The sequence below is a fragment of the Diceros bicornis genome, chromosome 14 (assembly GCF_020826845.1).
Source record: "Diceros bicornis minor isolate mBicDic1 chromosome 14, mDicBic1.mat.cur, whole genome shotgun sequence".
NCBI lineage: Eukaryota > Metazoa > Chordata > Mammalia > Perissodactyla > Rhinocerotidae > Diceros > Diceros bicornis.
In genome coordinates this window covers 65,824,086-65,843,427 of record NC_080753.1, presented here as the reverse complement: position 1 = coordinate 65,843,427, position 19,342 = coordinate 65,824,086, and the positions used below count along the sequence as shown (strand labels likewise).

The following is a 19,342-nucleotide window of genomic DNA, read 5'->3' as shown; positions in this document are numbered from 1 at the left end:
TTTCAGTGCTTTAGAGGCCTGAAGACCAGTCTGTAATTAGAAAGCACATGTATGACAATTTGCCTCTATATTCTAGTATACACAAAAACAGACGTACAAGAAAAATATCAAAGAGAAAAAATAAGGTAGAACTTTTAGCTGAATATTTTAGGAGAAGGATCAAATTACTGTAAAACTAATCTTCATGTAGAAATTTTATTCAAAGTGATAAGGTGTTTTAACTAACCTATGAATTATGCCAATTATACAAGCTGTGGATATTTACATAACATACCCAGAACTCTATGCCAGAAAATGTCATGCTGAAAGATCAGCTCAAGTCACCAAACCGTCACTCCACTCCTCTCTAACTGGCTCTCAGGAAGGTTCTGAGATGGATGCACTGGCCTTGATGTAAGTGACCATTAAAGATTAACCTGTAGCCCCTCTCAGAGTTATCTGCTCAGAAGAAGGAAGTCTAACACAGTCTCCTCAAAGGGAGGGGGTGAAGTGGGAGGTTTAGACTCATCCGAACTTTTCCAAAATGGAAATGACTGGGGCCAGCCCCACGGTGTAGCAGTTAAATCCGGTGTGCTCTGCTTCGGCGGCCCGGGTTTGCAGGTTTGGATCCTGGACATGAACCTACACCACTTGTCAGCCATGCTGTGCTGGTGTCCCACACACAAAATAGAGGAAGCCTGGCACAGAAGTTAGCTCAGAGCTAATCTTCCTCACCAAAAAAAAAAAAAAAAAAAGAAAGAAAGAAATGACTGCCCAGTCTCTAGGAGGTACCAGAATACTAGAGTTGAAACAGTCATGGTGGCCAGCAGTCTCCTGGGCATGTGTATACCAAAGTTCTCCAGCTGATTCTGATATTTCTTCCTAACCTCTTCCCACTAGTTCTGAGAGGAATTTAGCTATCAGGTAAATGGGTTGCAGAGATAATTCTCAGGGAGGGGAGATTTTTTTTTTATATTTTTATAATTGCAAGACTGGTAGGCCACTGTAGCTACGGCAACCTTCTTTTAATTAATCTTTAGTATTACACAATTTATGCTCTTGATCTCCTGTGATAGAACTATTACAATAATCATGACCTTTCAACTTTAACTGTAATATCAAAGGTCTGATCAACCAAATTTTTAGAGAAAATTGGTGGCAACTGGAAATATAGCAGAAGTTTTTGTAACAGATTTTCCCCTAACCAACTTGCAAAATTAACAAGTGCTCTCCATTCCTTTTGCCCCCTCAAATTTTTTTTTGGTGAGGAAGACTGGCCCTGAGCTAACACTTGTGCCAATCTTGCTCTATTTTGTATGTGGGTCGCCACCACAGCATGGCTTGATGAGTGGTGTGTAGGTCCGCACCTAGGATCCCAACGTGCGAACCCCAGGCTGCCGAAGCGGAGCATGCAAACTTAACCACTACACCACCGGGCCAGCCCCATGCCCCCCAATATTTTTGTATGAAAATTCTCAAATGTATGGAGACTTTGAAAGAATTTTACAGCAAACACCTGTATACCCATCGAGTTCATCATTAACATTTACTAGCATTATCACATATCTATCCATTTATCAATCCATCACATTGTTTTGATGTACTTCACCAAGCATCATTAACTAGGTGGACTGTTTCAATTCTTTTTTTGTTTTTTGAGTTAAAATTTACATAAGACACAACGGACAAATCTTAGAGTGTACCATTTGGTGAGTTTTGACTGACACACACACCTGTGTAATGGAGACCCTATCAAGGTTACCGAAGCTCAGGCCCCTACCCAGTTAATCTCCACCACCCAGAGGAAAGCACTGTCCTGAGACTATCTTCCCCCATAGATTAGTTTTATCTATTCTGGAACTTCATGCAAATGAAAGTATATGTGCACTTTTGTATAAGGCTTCCTTCACTCAGCTGAATGCTCCTGAGATTCATCCAGGTGGAACCAGGAGACAGTCCTCTTTAATGCTCAACAGTACTTGGTTTTATAAACATATCACAGTTTGTTTATTTATTCTATTGATGGACATCTGGGCTATTTCCAGTTTTTGGCTATTATGAATAAAACTGCTATGAGCATTCTTACATATGTTTTTTTCATGGACATACATTTTCAGTTCTCTTGGTTAAATACCCAGGATTCGAATGGCTGGGTCATATGGGTCATAAGCTATGTGTATATTTAGTTTTAAAAGAAACTGCCAAGAACTTTTCCCAAAGCAGTTGTACCATTTTACACTCTCAACAATGTGTGACAGCTCTAGTTTCTCTACAATCTTTCCAACATTTGCTATTTTCAGTCTTTAAATTTTCTTCATCCTGGTGGTCATGTAATGGTATCTTATTATAGCGTTAATTTTCATTTCTCTGATAACTAATGATGCTGACCCCCCTTTCATGTGCTGATTGGAAATCGAATTACATGTATGTTAGACCTTTTGACATTGTCCCAGGGGTCCCTAGAACTCTGTTTATTTTTTCCCAATTATTCTTTTCTCTGTTCTTCATATTGGATAATTTCTGTTAATCTACAAATTCATTGCCTTTTTCTTTTGTCCTCTCTATTCCACTGTTAAAAATTCATATACTGTATTTTTCCATTCCAGAATTTCTATTTAGTTCTTCTTTTAGGATTTCTATTTTTCTGTTGAGATTTCCTCTCCATTCATTGTGAGTACCGTCTCCTTTACATCACTGAACCCAGCTGCTTTAAAATCTTTGTCTTCGAGTTCCAACAACTGGGTGATTTCAAGGCTGGTCTCTGTTGATTGTCTTTTCTATTGAGAATGGGTCATGTTTTCCTGTTCATTTTGTTTGTGCATTTTAATTAAACTTAGATTGTACCCTGGACATAGTGAATGTTATGTTGTGGAGACTCTGGATTCTGTAATATACCTCTGAAGAGTGTTGATTTTTGTTTTGTTTGTTTTAGTAAGCAATTAACTTATTTGTACTCAAACTGAAAACTCCTGGCTCTTGGGCAGCATTTCAATTCTTACTTCAGCTCTTCTAGCCTTACCTGGCTGGCCGGAGTGGAGTTTGACCACGCATATGTAGTTAAGGGGCCGACTAGAGCCTTAGGCAGTGTACACACAGAACTGGTGCCTCTTGCTTTCTGCTCTCTGGGATGCCTCCCTCGCCTTACTGCAGTTGTGGCTGCCCTGAATCCTATTCTTCAAGACATAAAGAAAGCATGTTTTGTGGAGTTTTAGGCACCCCGGGGCCTGCCTTCAGACTAAAATCCATAAAAAGTGAGGAATTCACTCAAGTGCCATTTCTTCTAGAATTGCCCACTCATGGTCATGCTCCAGCATCTTCAGGTTTGTTTTTACATTTTTTATTTTTATATATTATTCAAGATTACAGCTGTTATCTGTAGCTTGATGGGAGCTTCCTCAGCCATTACTGGAAGCAAATGGCCAGTACTTTTTAAAAATACACTCACCATGCTCTAGCTCCCTGAGAGCTCAACGTTGGGAGGTCACTCTCCCACATGCCTGCACACCTTGGCTCTTGCCAATCTGGTTATATGCATACCAAGAACTATCTGGTTTAGAGAAGTTATATTTGTTATTATAATTATTTAATTTAAATAACTACAACATAAACCAATGAAAGATGAGTGCAAAGAGACAGTTGTCATTTCTATGCAAACTGCATTGAATGCTTTGGAAAGACTTATTAAACATAAGTTGCTAAAACTTTCCTGTGAAATTGAATGTAGAGAAGACAACTGTAAAATAAGAAGAAAAAAAATCACAGAACTTTAGAAGGAATCTGCAATCAGATAATTTCACAAGAGTCGTTAAGGTTTTGCTCTACTCTAAAGAAACATAAACTCTGGAACTTGTAGACAATGCATCATGGGTATGGCTTATGCAAGAGAGATGATGTAGATCTCCAAGTAGCAGATCCACTAAAAAAACCACCAAAAACCACCTGTATGTCATAAGATGGATGACTAAAAATACATTTTTATGTTTTAAGTGAAAACAAAAGTTCAACATGGAACTGAACGATTTTGGTACCTGCAATGCTCCATTTTTGCTGAAGGATGAAACACACTGCATCAGTCGACTTAGCTCTTCAGAAACTGCTTCAACCACCTTGGACAGAACCCGAGGCACCAATTCTTTGGAAATAGTGAACACCTGATGAAAGGTTTCAAATAAGAAGAAATGATGCATTGTGGCGGCTCTTCCTGACTTGAATTTGTTAAAAAAAAAAGAATGCACAAAACAAAATAACTCACAGTTCTTGTAAATCATATTTTTAGAGGACTGGAATTATGAATGAAAGGAAAATACAGACTTACACTTAAGTTGTATTAACTGATTCATGACAAAAAACAATACTCTTAAAAATATATTGGCAAATGTAATTTTGAAAGATATTGTTCATGTTGACAAACTAAAAACAGTTTTAAAGATTTCTTCGTCCTCTTGCCCTTTTCACAAGAAGAAATATGATTTCTAAAGAGGAAATTACAGAAATAAAAACATATTGGATCAATATTTTACCAAAATTAAAAAAAACACACTGGGTCAGACTCTCCTTAGATGGTAACACACACTGTTTCATACTGGCTACATTATTCTATACTGGACAACAAGGTCTCCAATTTTACTATTTGCTGAATTAAATATATATTTCCTTTCATTTAACATAAAATATTATTTTCAAACTTTGAATTTTGATATTTTAAAACTAAGTCATTATATTTTAAAATGTCATGAAACATTTTACTATCCTGATTTATAAATTAAACTAAAGCATGTTTTCTTTTTAGCTTTTCCTTTTTTCAGACTGAGTCACTAGTATTAAACCTTTGGGTCAACCCCAACATAATGTGAGTGTTCAAGAAAATGTTTGCAAATAATAAACATTATGAATGAAATTCTACTTTCAGTTGCAGGATAAATTAAAAGGGGGCTTGAAAAGCCTAATACTTACAAACAAGCTCATGGTTGTTGATAACGGACATTAATTAAAGCTGCCTCTTTAGGAATCACCACCATCACTAAAAGTTCCCATGTGTTTCCCAGTACCTCTGACTACCACCGGTCCACCTACCACAGAAATGCTTCAAATGATTGAGGATTTAATTTTATACCCTAATTTTATTGGAAGCTAACATAACAAGAAAACATTTTTATATCTTTGATAAAATCACAGTTGACCATACATTACTCATTATAAAAAGATATATGTGACAAATTCTTGCCTGAGTTAAATCATATAAAAACCTTACTTTTATAGAGGAATTTATATGCTTTCCTTTATTAAGACATGAAAACTATAGGATACTATATATCTCTTTCTGCTCTAGTTGCTCCAAACTGAGAGCCAAATTCAGGAATGAGGTAGCAGTTTCTTTGTTTCCTTTGGTCTCTCTTGTTTTAGCCTTAATTAGCCATGTTTTTCCAGTGTAGCCTGATAATCTCAGATACTTCTGAATGTAGAGAGTGGTATAAACCCAAATGCACCGACATCAGATGCATACAGCTTAAAAGGCACTCAAGCAACAGTGGAAATTGTCTAATGATAAGCTATTTGCTTGGCCCCATTTCATCTGGTCACCCATCAGTTTATAAGCCATAGCCACTCTGAAAGTACTGGCAAAGCAGTGAGTAATGGATTGTAAAATTACAGAACAGGTAGTCATAGTGGCGATAATGGTGGTAGCTGTGGTCTCTTCTTTTGATGTTCCCTAGAAGAGTCCTCCTAAGAAGGATGTTAACTAAGTTTGTGAATATAAAGCTTAAGATGATGATGCTTCAAGTGAGGGCAAGTTTTACTGTGAACCAGAAGCATCAACATCTAGATGTAACTAGGTCAGCCACTGATAGGAAACCACGCACCTCCTTCCTAATTTCTGCCTGCTCTTCGAGCCTGTCTTTCTGGCAAGTGTCTACTTTTCTGGAGTCCCAGCCACTAGGTAAGACACACTGCTACATAACTAAGACATCAATGCTTACTTGTATACTGCTTAAAAAGAGGTTAATGAATTTTCCAAGATAAGGGACTTACCATTCCTTTCAATACAAGATAAGGGAAAAACAATCTTTCAATCTCTCCTCTACCTTTCAAATATTAATGAATTTAGTTTTAATTATGAGAAAAAACATATACAATTTCAGAAAAAGACTCTCATAGTTAAAAACACACACGTGCATGTGCACGCATGAAAGTAGAGTTGTGTTTTATTTATATCCGAGATATATTCTGAAGGAAAAAAAGACTACCATAAAAAGCATCAAATTTGCCTCTTTTTCTTTTTTTTGAGTTACCCATATCTCTTAGGAACATCTAATGATAGCTTACCTCTGCATGCACGGCAATTATATTCACCAATGCTTCTTTTAAGTAGTTCCTGACACCTGAAATCAAGATGGGGGAGGGAGAAAGACACTTAATGGAAACACAAGCTACCCGTCTCCCCTGCTGCATCACTGGGCTCTGTATTACTGCCTTCGAGTTTTCTAAGGAGAAACAGAAACTAACACCACCCTGTCTATTTCCCTTTGAGAACCAAATGGTGAAAGGACTATTTTCGCACAGGTTAAAAAAACAGATTAAATTAGTTAGGAGTTTTCTTTCATTGTTTTTCCATTTCTGTCATTGTTTATACTTTCTGTAACTGCTGGTCTGCTTCAAAGTTGAATAAAAATGTACTTCAGTTTCTTCATATCTATATCTATATATATATACTCATGTGTGTGTATATAAGCACACACACACATTAACAGACCAAAAAAACATAGGACAGAAGGAGGATATTGACCAAAACTTGTAAAACATATGCTAAATACCTATTATAGCATCTTACTTCCAAAGTTAAAAGTCAAAATATTATGCTGAATGACTATTTTGATCTTAAGAAATCACTTCTAGGGGAAACTTCTGACAAAACCACACTCAATCTGATTCTGTAAAGCAAGTTAAAGATTGGATAAAATACAAGATTTCAGAATGGTACAGAATTAACGAACACTACTTCACTCAAAAGTAGGCACACAGGATATAACGATGCAGAGGTCGGAGGTCACATTATCTTGGACCAGACCCCAGTTTCATCACTTACAAGCTGTGACTTCTGGTGAGAAGGCTGTACGCCCAGCTTTTTCTCCTGTCAGTGAGTCTGATAACAGGGGAGACTAACAGAGATAATGCATGTGATTGGTCCTGGGGTTCACAGAGTTCAGTAAGAGCTTTCACTATCATGATTTTGCAAGAAACAAAATGCTGCTTTATTGTAACTCCAAAACAACCACTTTCCCATGGAGTAAAATAATATTTCAGAATGCCTTCTAGAATTAACTGCACATACTGATAATTCCTTCTCTATAGAACAGAGAAAATTCAACTGTATTGTAGAATCATGAATTTGACAGTAAAGATGTTAAGGAGAATCTCTTCCCAAAATGTCATCCGATTATTTAGGACAGTTGAGATAAAGGCCAAGATCAATAATCAACTTTTTAAATTTGCATTTGCAGATATTAAATATATAACTAACTTTGGATTCTGTCATATACTATGGGGTATACATAGCTACACTGTTTTTCTTTTGAGGAGCCAATTTCATATGTATTTCTTTGGGATATGAAGGTTCAGGTGTTACTATTTATATTTTGCTGATGGAGTAACTGAGAAAGCTGATGGAAGATAATTACATATAGTCCATAAATCAGTTGATTCTTCCTGAGAAAAAGGATAACTTTAAGGTAGCAAGTCTCATCTGGGAGGCAGGAGAGGGGAACACAAGGAGCCTGCTGTAAGTGAAAGTGAAATAAACAGACCTGTGCTCAAGAGCAGAGAAGCCTTCCTCCTGTAAGAGGCAAACCTACCACAGAGAGGTTCCCTTGTGATCCACCTGCTATGTCAGGGCGCGAGGGGGACCCGGCTGTGACATCTTCCCCAACGACCAAGATGGCCTCACCCTCTCTCTGAGGGAGAGGGAGAGGGAGAGGGAGAGGGAGAGGGAGAGGGAGAGGGAGAGGGAGAGGGAGAGGGAGAGGGAGAGGGAGAGGGAGAGGAGGGGCAGGGAAGGGTGCTGGGGTCCAAGAGTCCATCATCACTGTACTCAGGTCTAGCTCTTCAAAGTGCAACCCCAGGAAGGCCAGCTCATAGTCACGCACATATATAAAATAGATACAGTGATTAAACACAGATGCACCATATCAGGCCAGTGATGGTCTAAGGAACTTAAAAATAAGAAATTCAACAGTGTCTGCCCTCTGTGGAAACCACGGTCCTGTCAGTGCTACTACACGAACAGATGTCAGCAGTCTGAGTTCCAGAAATGATGACTGGAAATGTGAGGGCAGGATTTTACTTTTAAAATTCTTCAATGTAAAAGAGAAGAGTGGGACCAGAGTGCTGACTAAAAAGCAGAAAATTAAACTTAGAATGAAGCAAGACAAGGTCACATGCTCAGTCACAGTATGCTCTTAACTCAGCTCCCCTCTGACCCTGAGAGGAAAACATTTCCTGGCAAGAACCCATCAGACTGAGCATTACTAGTAAAAGACCCTGCAGAAGAGATGAATCCTAAATTACTCAATACAATTCTAAAGACAAGGCTGTGAATAGTAAGAATAAAAGCACAGGATACTTTCAATCATAAGGACCATATTTCTGTTAATAGAAAATCTGAAAAAAGAAGCACGCTTCCTGTTTTAGGCTGACTACAGGTTTCAAAAGGATAATATATTGGAAGGATCACAGAGCCTTAACCTTAGACAAGTAAAAAAATTTTGTATTTCTTGGAGACTTGATTTTTATTAATAGAAAAAAATGAAATAATTGCTCCCTCCCCCCAAAAGACCAACAACAAATAACTGCTTCAAGGGGTAAGGGGCAATGTTGGAAAAAAAGAAGGAAAAAACATGTAGTCCTAGGGATGGCAGAAATAGAGCTCCTAGTCCAACCGCCCGTCAGGTCGGTAGGCTTCTGAGAGACAGCACGAAGTGGAACACATCTGAGCAATGCACGCTGCTTGAGGCGGGGCTCCGAGAGATATACACTTTTTTTTAAAAACTTTTTTTATTGATGTCATAATAGTTTATAACATTGTGAGATTCCAGTTGTACATTATTATTTGTCAGTCACCATATAAATACACCCCTTCACCCCTTGCGCCCACCCCCTAACCCCCTTCCCCCTGGTAACCACCAAACTGTTCTCTCTGTGTGTTAGTTTATATTCCACATATGAGCGGTCATACAGTGTTTGTCTTTCTCTGTCTGGCTTATTTCGCTTAACATAATACCCTCCAGGTCCATCCATGTTGTTGCAAATGGGACGATTTTGTCTTTTTTTATGGCTGAGTAGTATTCCATTGTATATATATACACCACATCTTCTTTATCCAATCATCTATTGATGGACACTTGGGTTGCTTCCATGTCTTGCCTATAGGGAATAATGCTGCAATGAACATACGGGTGCATAAGCCTCTTTGGATTGTTGATTTCAAGTTCTTTGTATAAATGCCCAGAAGTGGGATAGCTGCATCATAAGGTATTTCTATTTTTAATTTTTTGAGGTATCTCCATACTGTTTTCCATAGAGGCTGCACCAGTTTGCATTCCCACCAGCAGTGAATGAGGGTTCCCTTTTCTCCACATCCTCTCCAACATTTGTTATTTTTTGTCTTGGTGATTATAGCCATTCTCACGGGTGTAAGGTGATATCTTAGTGTAGTTTTGATTTGCATTTCCCTGATGATTAGTGATGTTGAACATCTTTTCATATACCTATTGGCCATCTGTATACCTTCCTTGGAAAAATGTCTGTTCATATCCTCTGCCCATTTTTTGATCAGGTTATCTGTTTTTTTGTTGTTCAGATGTGTGAGTTCTTTATATCTTATGGAGATTAATCCCTTGTCGGATATATGGTTTGCAAATATTTTCTCCCAGCTGGTGGTTGTCTTTTCATTTTGATCCTGGTTTCGTTTGCCTTGCAGAAGCTCTTTAGTCTGATGAAGTCCCACTTGTTTATCTTTTCTTTTGTTTCCCTTGTCCGAGTAGACATGGAATTTGAGAAGATCCCTTTATGACCAATGACGAATAGTGTACTGCCTACATTTTCTTCCAGGAGTTTTACAGTTTCAGGTCTCACCTTCAGGTCTTTGATCCATTTTGAGTTAATTTTTGTGTATGGCGAAAGCAGATGGTCTACTTTCATTCTTTTGCAAGTGGCTGTCCCATTTTCCCAGCACCATTTATTGAAGAGACTTTCCTTTCTCCATTGTGTGTTCTTTGCTCTTTTGTTGAAGATTAGCTGCCCGTAGATGTGAGGTTTCATTTCTGGGGTTTCAATTCTGTTCCACTGATCTACGTGTCTGTTCTTGTAGCAGTACCATGCTGTTTGGATTACTATTGCTTTGTAGTACGTTTTGAAGTCAGAGATTGTGATGCCTCCAATGAGAGAGATTCTTATAACCGCCAAAGAAATGCATATGCTGGTGTTATAACTTAAGGATAAAAATTTTAATTTAATTGATTGCCTCTCTCTAAAAAGCTACCCATTGTGTTAAACACAGAGATAAGTATCTTTTATTGCCTTTTCAGCTGAAATTGTTAGTTCTAAGAGAATGGCTAAAGTTCTCATTCATTCCTTCAACATAAATTTGTTGGGATTCTGCTCCATGGAGACACTGCTAGGCCATAACAAAGGTGGTCAGATGTTAGATTGTTCGAGTAGAATACGTATGTACCCCAATATGTGTAAGACCCTAGTGCACTTAGTTATTATGTTTTCCCCAATTTACTTGTGTTCACATACGTGTCTTAAGTTGTATGTAGCAAAAATGTGCTGGATGGCTATATGAAAGGGTTTTATATTACAATAAAATCTTTGTACTCCAACTTAAACTAATTTGTGAAATGTTTCCTTGCAATCTCTATTTTGTGAAGTTCTTGAAAAGTTAAAGAATAGTATTTGGGGAGTGGTGGAGAAAGTCAAGGCACTGGGCGCACGAGACTAGACGGTCTCTGCGTCTAGGGACTGAGGTCTGAAGGTTCATAAACATGAAACAGATAAGATCTTTGTGGTCTTCCTAGTTAAGAATTTCAATTCCTTTCTCTCTTCACTCCACTCTAAAGCCAGTTATCAGCCTAAGAAGAAACAAAGCCAATATCACGCCCCACTCACCGGCCTTCCGCTCCCAGCCTCTACCCTGGACTCACTCAGGGGTCCACACTGAGACTTTCAGATGTTTCTAAAAAACTAAACGCAGATTAACCCCTCGGGTTTAACCGCCTGTTCTCTGTTTTAAAACATTGCTCCAAATCCAACTGTAGGAGGATGTCAGCTCTTTCAAAAATCTGTACCACCAAAAGAAGCCCGTAATGGTGGCAGGTGCAGAGGCTGCCTCTCTCGCCCCATGCGGCACTGATGTCAAACGACTATCACAACACAGCTGGCAGCAGGTAGCAGTCTTCTTTTCAGTGGCTAGAGTGGCCACTTTATTCTTGTCTGACTGAGAAAAGGAAAGTACTTGGAAATCATACCATAAGGATGGAAATTCAAACACTCAAGAGTTGAAAGAGAACGATCTGGGTTTTGGGAAATGTAAAGCTGGGTCTTCCCTGTGATTTCACTGACAGCTGAGCTAAACTTGGCAGTCTCTTCCTTGAATGGAAAGGAGTAGATTTGGAAAACAAGAGAGACGTTGCTGAGAGAGAAGCTGGAGCTGTCAGAGAAGAGCTGTATATATATTTTATCAAAGTGGCTGAGGTCTTGAAGTGGACGGTAGAATGAAGTGAAGAATGAGTTTAAAGGGACGACGGTCATGGCACCTGGAGGCAGGACCAGGATTTGGTTTTTGGTTATGGTACTATTTTCAAAAAGTCCACGACTGTAACAAAGGGACCATTTTGTACTTAATTCTGGCAGTACATGTTCTATCTTTTCCCACTACATTTTATTCTAATTTCAGTATTATTAACATTAATGGTTGATGATGACTTCTAAGTTCATTGAAGTGACATAAAGAACATTCAGCGTAAAGTCAGAAGACTTGGGAACTAAGTTCTGGCCTTCCTATATACTAATGATATAGCCTCAGACAAAAACTATTTCACCTTTTAGATAACTGCCTACTTTGCAAAATGTAGAGATTACAACACCTGTTTTGCTAACAAAGCTATTACGAAAATGTAATACATGTTTATTCCCTCATTCTTCAAAAATTTGTTGTGTATCTATTATGTGCTAAGCACTGCCAGGTGGTGGTGAGCAAAACAGACGTGACCCCAGTCTAGCCCTGGTGGTGGAGTGGTTAAGTTCGCACACTCCATTTCAGTGGTCCAGGTTCGCGGGTTTGGATCCCGGGCGCAGACCTTCACCACTCGTCAGTGGCCATGCTGTGGCAGCAGCTCACATACAAACTAGGAAGACTGCCCACAGATGTTAGTTTAAGGCGAATCTTCCTCAGCAGAGAAAAAAAACCCAGACGTGACCCCGCCCTAAGCTTATTGTTTAGTGGTAAGAAGCATTTTGTTGATTATAAAGCAGTACATATATTTCAGACACTATTTTTTTTTACTAAAAAAGATAATAAATAGTTGGACAAAAGCCATGATGACTAGAAACAATACACTAATTTCTCTTTCTGAAACACACGGTGTAGGAGTTCGGACAATGTAGCCATTGTGACTGTCACCTAGCTGCAGCACACCAGTTGGGGGTGAAGTTCTTTTGAGTGGCACCAGGACTCTCTGAACATCCGAATGTGCACTCTAAGAACACGACAGCAGCAGACAGCCCAGATACACTATCAAATGTTACTGAGATGTGCGATAACTGGAGAGGTTCATCTTTGATGATACTCTTATTTTGCTAATTTACACAAAGTTCTCTGGAAGCTGGAATTTTAGTGCAACTCTTTTGTCATAGTTTGCATTGGTTTTGAAAAGAATGGCTGAACATCACATACTAGGGAAGGTTAGGGAAGACCTGGCTCCTAAGGGGACCTCTGAGAAACAGCCCGAGTGAGTTAGGATTATATATATATGTGGACAGAAGGCAGAAGCAGATGCTGACCTCAAGTACCTACGTTCCTTATCAGTCACCTTGGGGTAAGTTTCTGAATGCCTCTGACTTGCAGCTTTCTCATTTATAAAATGGAGACACCATTCATTAAATGGAGAGGCTAGCGGTACACCTGCCAGACAGCAGCAGTCAGCAGACGGGAGACAGGATTGGTCACACCCACGGACTCTCCCTGCATCTCCAAGGGGCTGCCCGTAGATCGCCCTCTCATGTCCTCTCCGTACCGCATCCCTCTCCTCCCACTGCAGCAGCTTTCCATTTGTTTGTGTCACCACTTGATTAACATCTATCTCCCCTGCTACACTGTAAGCTCCACAAGCATAGGGATTGCCCCTCACTGACCTCGTCTTTATAAACTCAGTACCTACCACAGTGGCTAGCCTGCAGCACATGTTCAAAAATATTTATGAATGAAAAAAATCAAAAAAGGCAAAGACCATGTACGTCTTGCTCACTACCAAGTTCCTGGGACTTAACTCTCTTAAATAAATTAAGTGAATGAATGAGTGAATAAGTGCATCAGAGAAAAATTTTAATATATGCAGGATTCTATAATATATAATTCTGTATCTGAGCCATCCACTAAAAATGTAAGTGCCTCAGTTTATGTGTGAAGGAGGCACTCTCTGGTAAAACATGCATCTCTCACTTCTCACAGGATTTAAGAAAATAAAGTCAGTCCTTTTGAAATACTTTTTTCAGGATTCATTTGAAAAAGACAATTTGAATAAAGTATAGCAAAACAGAATATTGGTGCGGCTAAATATATTTGTTTTCCAAATGTGCTTTATTTTTCTATCTATATACTGAAGCAAATAGCTTATTCCATATAATAAACCATTAAATAATTCCTGAATGCTCACTATGTGCTAGATACTCAGGAAGATGCTCAGACATATTAGAACAGAGTGAACCCTCAGTAAATATGTTAGGAAACCTGGATTTTAGTTTCAGCTCTAACACTTGTGGGCCATAAATGCCAAATTTATGGCACTACTAGGGAAGGAGCTGTCCATGTGGACAGTGTGCATAAGAAAAATAAGGCAAACTGACTTGCTTCTTGGAGTGACAGACAAATGCTACATTATTATGATGTAGCAATAAGTATTGTTTCTAAAACGGTTCCCCATAGACAAACCCCCACAACTTTCCATGTTATTTAGGCAAAGGAATGAGAACAGCTTCTAAGCATTTACAATATGTATCTCCTCTACTCTCTGAATATGAAATTAAAATGTGTCATAATATTTGACCAAAAAAGTGTCCCCACCCACACAGTATCAATCTAGACTATCACTTAGCAATTAATCTAGTAGCCAGGGTGGAAATTCCCCATGGAGAAAACAAAGCTCATCTCTAGTCTGAGCAAGAACCTGTAGGCTTCTTCTCGAAGGGTGGGCTTCCTGTAAGTCAGCCCGGACCACGTAACATCTCCAACAATGAAGGTCCTGTTTTTCATACATAAAAGTGGAAAAGAAGTCTTTTTTCTTGCTGTACTTGTCAGTTTCTTAATAACCAAATAGGGAGGACACTTGATATTGGAATAGGCACACACTACGAATATTTACGGAGTGCCTATTGCTGTCACACGCCAGACTACTCCAGGTGCTGGGGACACAGTGGTGACCACAAAAAGAGCAAACTCGAGAAACAAGCCCTTGTCCTCACAGGGCTTACATTCTAGTGGGGACAGACCCAGATTTAAGGAAACATGACCATCTTGCACCTGGGAGAGAGCTCACATCTCTAAATCAGCATAAGAAAGCAACTGCATGAAATAAAATTGTTCAGCAACTGAAAGAACCCATATTTGCAAACAGAGGGCTCCTGTCTGATGAGAATCACAGTACCACTTGTGAAAAGGATGTCAGTGTTCCTTCTGTGCCAATCTCATGATATAAGGCCTAGCAATAACCCATAACAGATAATATACAGGTGTGTATGCAATGATTTGGATTTAAATCTTAGCTGGAAAATCAGTTAATTCATTGGAGCTTCAGGTTTTCGCTGAAGTATGGGAAAATACTTTATAATCTAAAAAGTGTTATACAGGCAGATTTGATCCTCCTTATAGGTAATAGTTTGGACAAACTGCTAGGTAGACCTCTCTAGAGAATGTCTACATTAAAGAACAGAATACAGTCATGTGCTGCATAACGACCTTTTCAGTCAAGGACCGCATATACGACGGTGGTCCCACTAGATTAGGGCCATACAGCCTAGGCGTGTAGTGGGCTCTACCATCCAGGTTTGTGCAGGTACACTCTGTGATGTTCACACAACGAAATCGCCTAACGACGCATTTCTCAGAGAGTATCCCCGTTGTTAAGCGATGCATGACTGTATTGAACATTCTGGATTGATCAAGCCTTTGTTCCTGACTAAATATTTTTTTTGAAAAAAATTAAATGCTCATTGAAAAGAATTAAAACAACACAGAAGTATAAGTTTTCATAACAACAAATAAAAGTCCAGTAAACTTCTCCTTCATCCTTCTCCCTAGTTTGGTGTGTATTCTTCCAGATCTTTTCCTATGAATATAAATGATTTTCCTAAAAAATGAGATTATACTCCAATTCTCTTCCTCATTCCATAATTTATATCACAAACATGCTAGTGCATACATATCTACCTTATAATTTTCAATGGCTGCCTAGTATGGATGTACCATAATATTTATTCTCCTACTATTTTTTCTAATTTATTCATTTTTATTATTCATATTATTCTATTTATTCATAATTTATTCTCCTACTATTAGACAGTTATGTTGCTTTTCAGCATATACTACTATAAATAATGCTGCAATGGACATCAATCCTTATATTCTCATAGAATAATTTATGTAAGATATCTTCCTAGAGGTGGAATTGCTGAGTCAAAGGTTTTTAGTTTTGATTGATTCTGCCAGGCTGCCATTCAAAAGGCCAAACAAAATTATACCTCTGCTTCTTCAGGCCTTTTATGTTCTTAACTTGGATTCTCTAATTACTATAACTAATCATAATCATAATATATGTTCCTCCTCGACTAGAATGACAAAACTTTCCACTAAAACACTAAAATACAATTTTAAGCAAAATACAAAGGTCAAAGGAAATTTAACAAAAGTTACACAAGACCTAGACTTCATCTGACTGTATAAAAAGTGTCTGAGAAAGAGCTGGAGAGAAAGCACATGTGTAATTACAGAGAACAACTGCTGTACTATTTGAATCTATACCAAGAATGCGAACCGTTCCATGAAGCATTTCCTGCCATAATTGGACAGAGACTCCTTTAAACACAGCCTGATTTCAAGGTATGCTGCCCAGTGTTGTTCTGAAACATGACACTCTTCAGTCAATAATACAAGAAATCAAACTCTGGAAACTCTGGAGATACTGCCTACTTTATAAACCACATTTCCTGTTTTTAACCCCTATGCCCTAAATCAGTTATCAGTCCTAGTCTACAGATAAAAATAGATTGAAAAATACTATAAATATCCCACAATGTACTTTTTTTTTTGGTCAAACTGAAACACTACAAGAAAGAGCTTTGGGGTATTTTTATTCAAGTATATTACTATTCAATTATACTCTGAAAACACATTATTGAAATTACTGCCTATTAAAAAAGAGGTAACCAGAAACTGTATCAATATTTTCTGACAGATAGAAAGACATAAATACTCTGCAACAAAACTAGCTTTTGTTGAAAAAGAAAAATGGTTTTAAGTCCCAGGTCTTCATGTTTTAGTTTGCTGATTGCTAAATTGATCTTTTTCTAAACTGATGAATATCTTTTGCCCTGTACAGGATTTTTTAAAAGAATCCTTGAGGAAAGGATATTCTTCATATATAGTATATGAATGAATAAACTCAGCCTCTTCAGTTTTCTATTTTCTTTCTTAGGATTCTTCTTTTTTTTTTTTTTTGGCTTTAATTAATACGATCCCATAGCTTTTAAATATGAATAGGAAAAATTTTTTCTATGAAAATAGAAAATAATGCCAGCACCAAAAATAACAGTAAAATATTTCATGGCTTATTTTTTTCTATTTGTAAGAAAGGATTTATATTCATAAGAGTTTAGCATTCATAAACTTCACAAACAGCTTTCAATATTCAAATACGGACAAGCAAATCACAACTACTCCCATTTCAAAGTTAAAATCTGATGTGCAAAACAGACTATGAATTATATTAACATAAAATATAGAACACTTTATACATTTAGCATGGAATACATTTATCAGTTTCATCATTTGAAACTTGATATACTGAATTTCAGACTTAAAGGCATAAATTTAATTAATTTAACATTAACTGATAAATCAAACTAATTTGTTTCAATTTAGTGTTTTCGCAGAAAAAAATTTTTTCCATTAGAAGGCAACTTCAATTAGAAAAGTGAAAGTGACAAGAAAACAGGATTCATTCTATATATGCAAATGAATGTATTTGTTTTACACTACGAGGTATTACATTTGTATGTAATACTTCATAAACTCGCCTGTAGTAACCGTTCAATTTTCAAAGTCTCATGGAGTTTTTTTAGTAAGAATGACTTCAATTAAATCAATGCTGGTAAATGCTATGAGAGAAGCAAGACTGAAAACACGGCTCTGGAGCCCGACTGCTTGGGTTGGAACCCTGGCTCCACTCTCATGCTGCGTGGCCTCTCATGAGATGAGCAAACACATGGAAAGCCTAATGTGGATGGTGTGAAAATGCCAGTGGCACTATCCATGTCACGGAGCCGCTGCTGCATCCCTATTGCTGAATCACCACTGTGGAGCAGAGGAAAGAACTCATCAGGTATCTATAGTCCTTATTCTCAGTATATGGTTCCACATGCAATTTGAGAAAGTGTCAGCCACTAAAGACCTTGAAATTAAAAACAATTGAGTTATAACAAAATTGAAGGCAGAAAACAATATGAAAAGCCAATAGCTAACTTGGAGTTTAAAGTCTTATTTACATAATAAGAAATCTTTTAAAATCTTTTAAATCTTTTAATAAGCATCTTTTAGAAACCTAATTTTGACCATTAAAACCACAAAGCACTCACTGGGTTTGCACCTTTTGGAAATGATGAAACTGAAGGCAGCAGCAGCACGGCCTGGCAGGAAGGGCTTGGATGGCGGCATCTAGGTCTGAGGCCCTGACGTGCGCAAGCTGTTTATGTACATTAGCCTGAACTTCAATACCTATAATACCAGCTTCTAAAGTTTATCGTAAGAACTACCAACTATGAAGGCACAGGAGCTCAACGGCAGCAAGGAGAAGGAGCAGGAGGGCAGCAACAATGCCTCATTTCAGTGATAGGATTTTGTTTCTCACTCTTTGTAACAAAATCTCCGTTCCAATATGTGAATTCTGTTATTTTTCTCCTGAAAGTTTTATCATTACTCAGCTGCTCTTCCCTCTTCAACATCAACGCTCGCTTTCATCATTATAGCAGATTTGCCGCTTAGGGCCAATGGCAGCGTCTCATGGACATTCTTTATCCAAAACTGACTGTAACCCCTTTATTCTGCCTGGCATCTTTATCATTCATTATAGCAGCCCTTACAACTCTGCTGTACTTTGAAATGATCCAGCATAAGCCACTGTGTGTCAGAGAAAACAGTAAGCTGACACACACCCTATCCTTTGACCAAGCCACTGCTTGTTTCTTCAGCAAGGGGAGCCGTGAGCCCAGGCTCAGGGGAGGAGGCAGCTCTACCTCTTTTCAGCTTGTCAGAGGCGCCTCAGACAAAGGACGGCACAGGGTGCTCTTTCAATCCAATTATTTACAAAATATTAGAATACAAACAATTACACAGTATCGTTACTGCTCTAGTCTGACTCATTTCCTATACCCAACACACTTCTCCAGTAAAAGAGACAAAGTTAGAATGTGGAGACAGAAGAACTGGGCTGAAGGCCTAGTTCTACTACCTTGAACAAGACATAGCCTTTTCTGATTCTCCAAATATTAAAAAAACCTGCCAAGTGGGGAAAATAATATCTTACCCCAGTGGGGTTACTGGGAGGATAAAATGTGATAATGTATGTGAAAATATCAGTTAAACTATAAAATATTTTTATTTAAAAATGGACCAAAATGAAGTATCTTGATAAATTCATCAAGTTTTCAATGTGAACTAAGGCAAAAATGATGTTTGGTATTTTATTTTCAATGCAAGCTAAAAAACCACAAAAATGGGCCAACCCTACAACTCTGTTTCCATTCACACTGTTATGACTTGTGTGTCACCAGGCTCTCTCTCATTCACGCTGTTTCTAAAGCAGTGCACATGTAGGGCATC

General features: G+C 38.1%; 1 protein-coding gene across 8 annotated transcripts in view; it reads right to left on the bottom strand.

Annotated features, from left to right (window-relative positions):
* The window catches only part of EXOC2 (exocyst complex component 2), a 200,110-nt gene that overhangs the window by 8,355 nt on the left and 172,413 nt on the right, over positions 1 to 19,342 (bottom strand). For all 8 annotated transcript variants that reach the window (XM_058555396.1, XM_058555397.1, XM_058555401.1 and 5 more), the window contains 2 exons: positions 6,304 to 6,359; positions 4,008 to 4,130 (listed from right to left, as the gene is read on the bottom strand). In XM_058555396.1, coding sequence (XP_058411379.1) covers positions 4,008 to 4,130; positions 6,304 to 6,359 — 179 coding nt within the window. The remainder of the gene's footprint in view (positions 1 to 4,007; positions 4,131 to 6,303; positions 6,360 to 19,342) is intronic.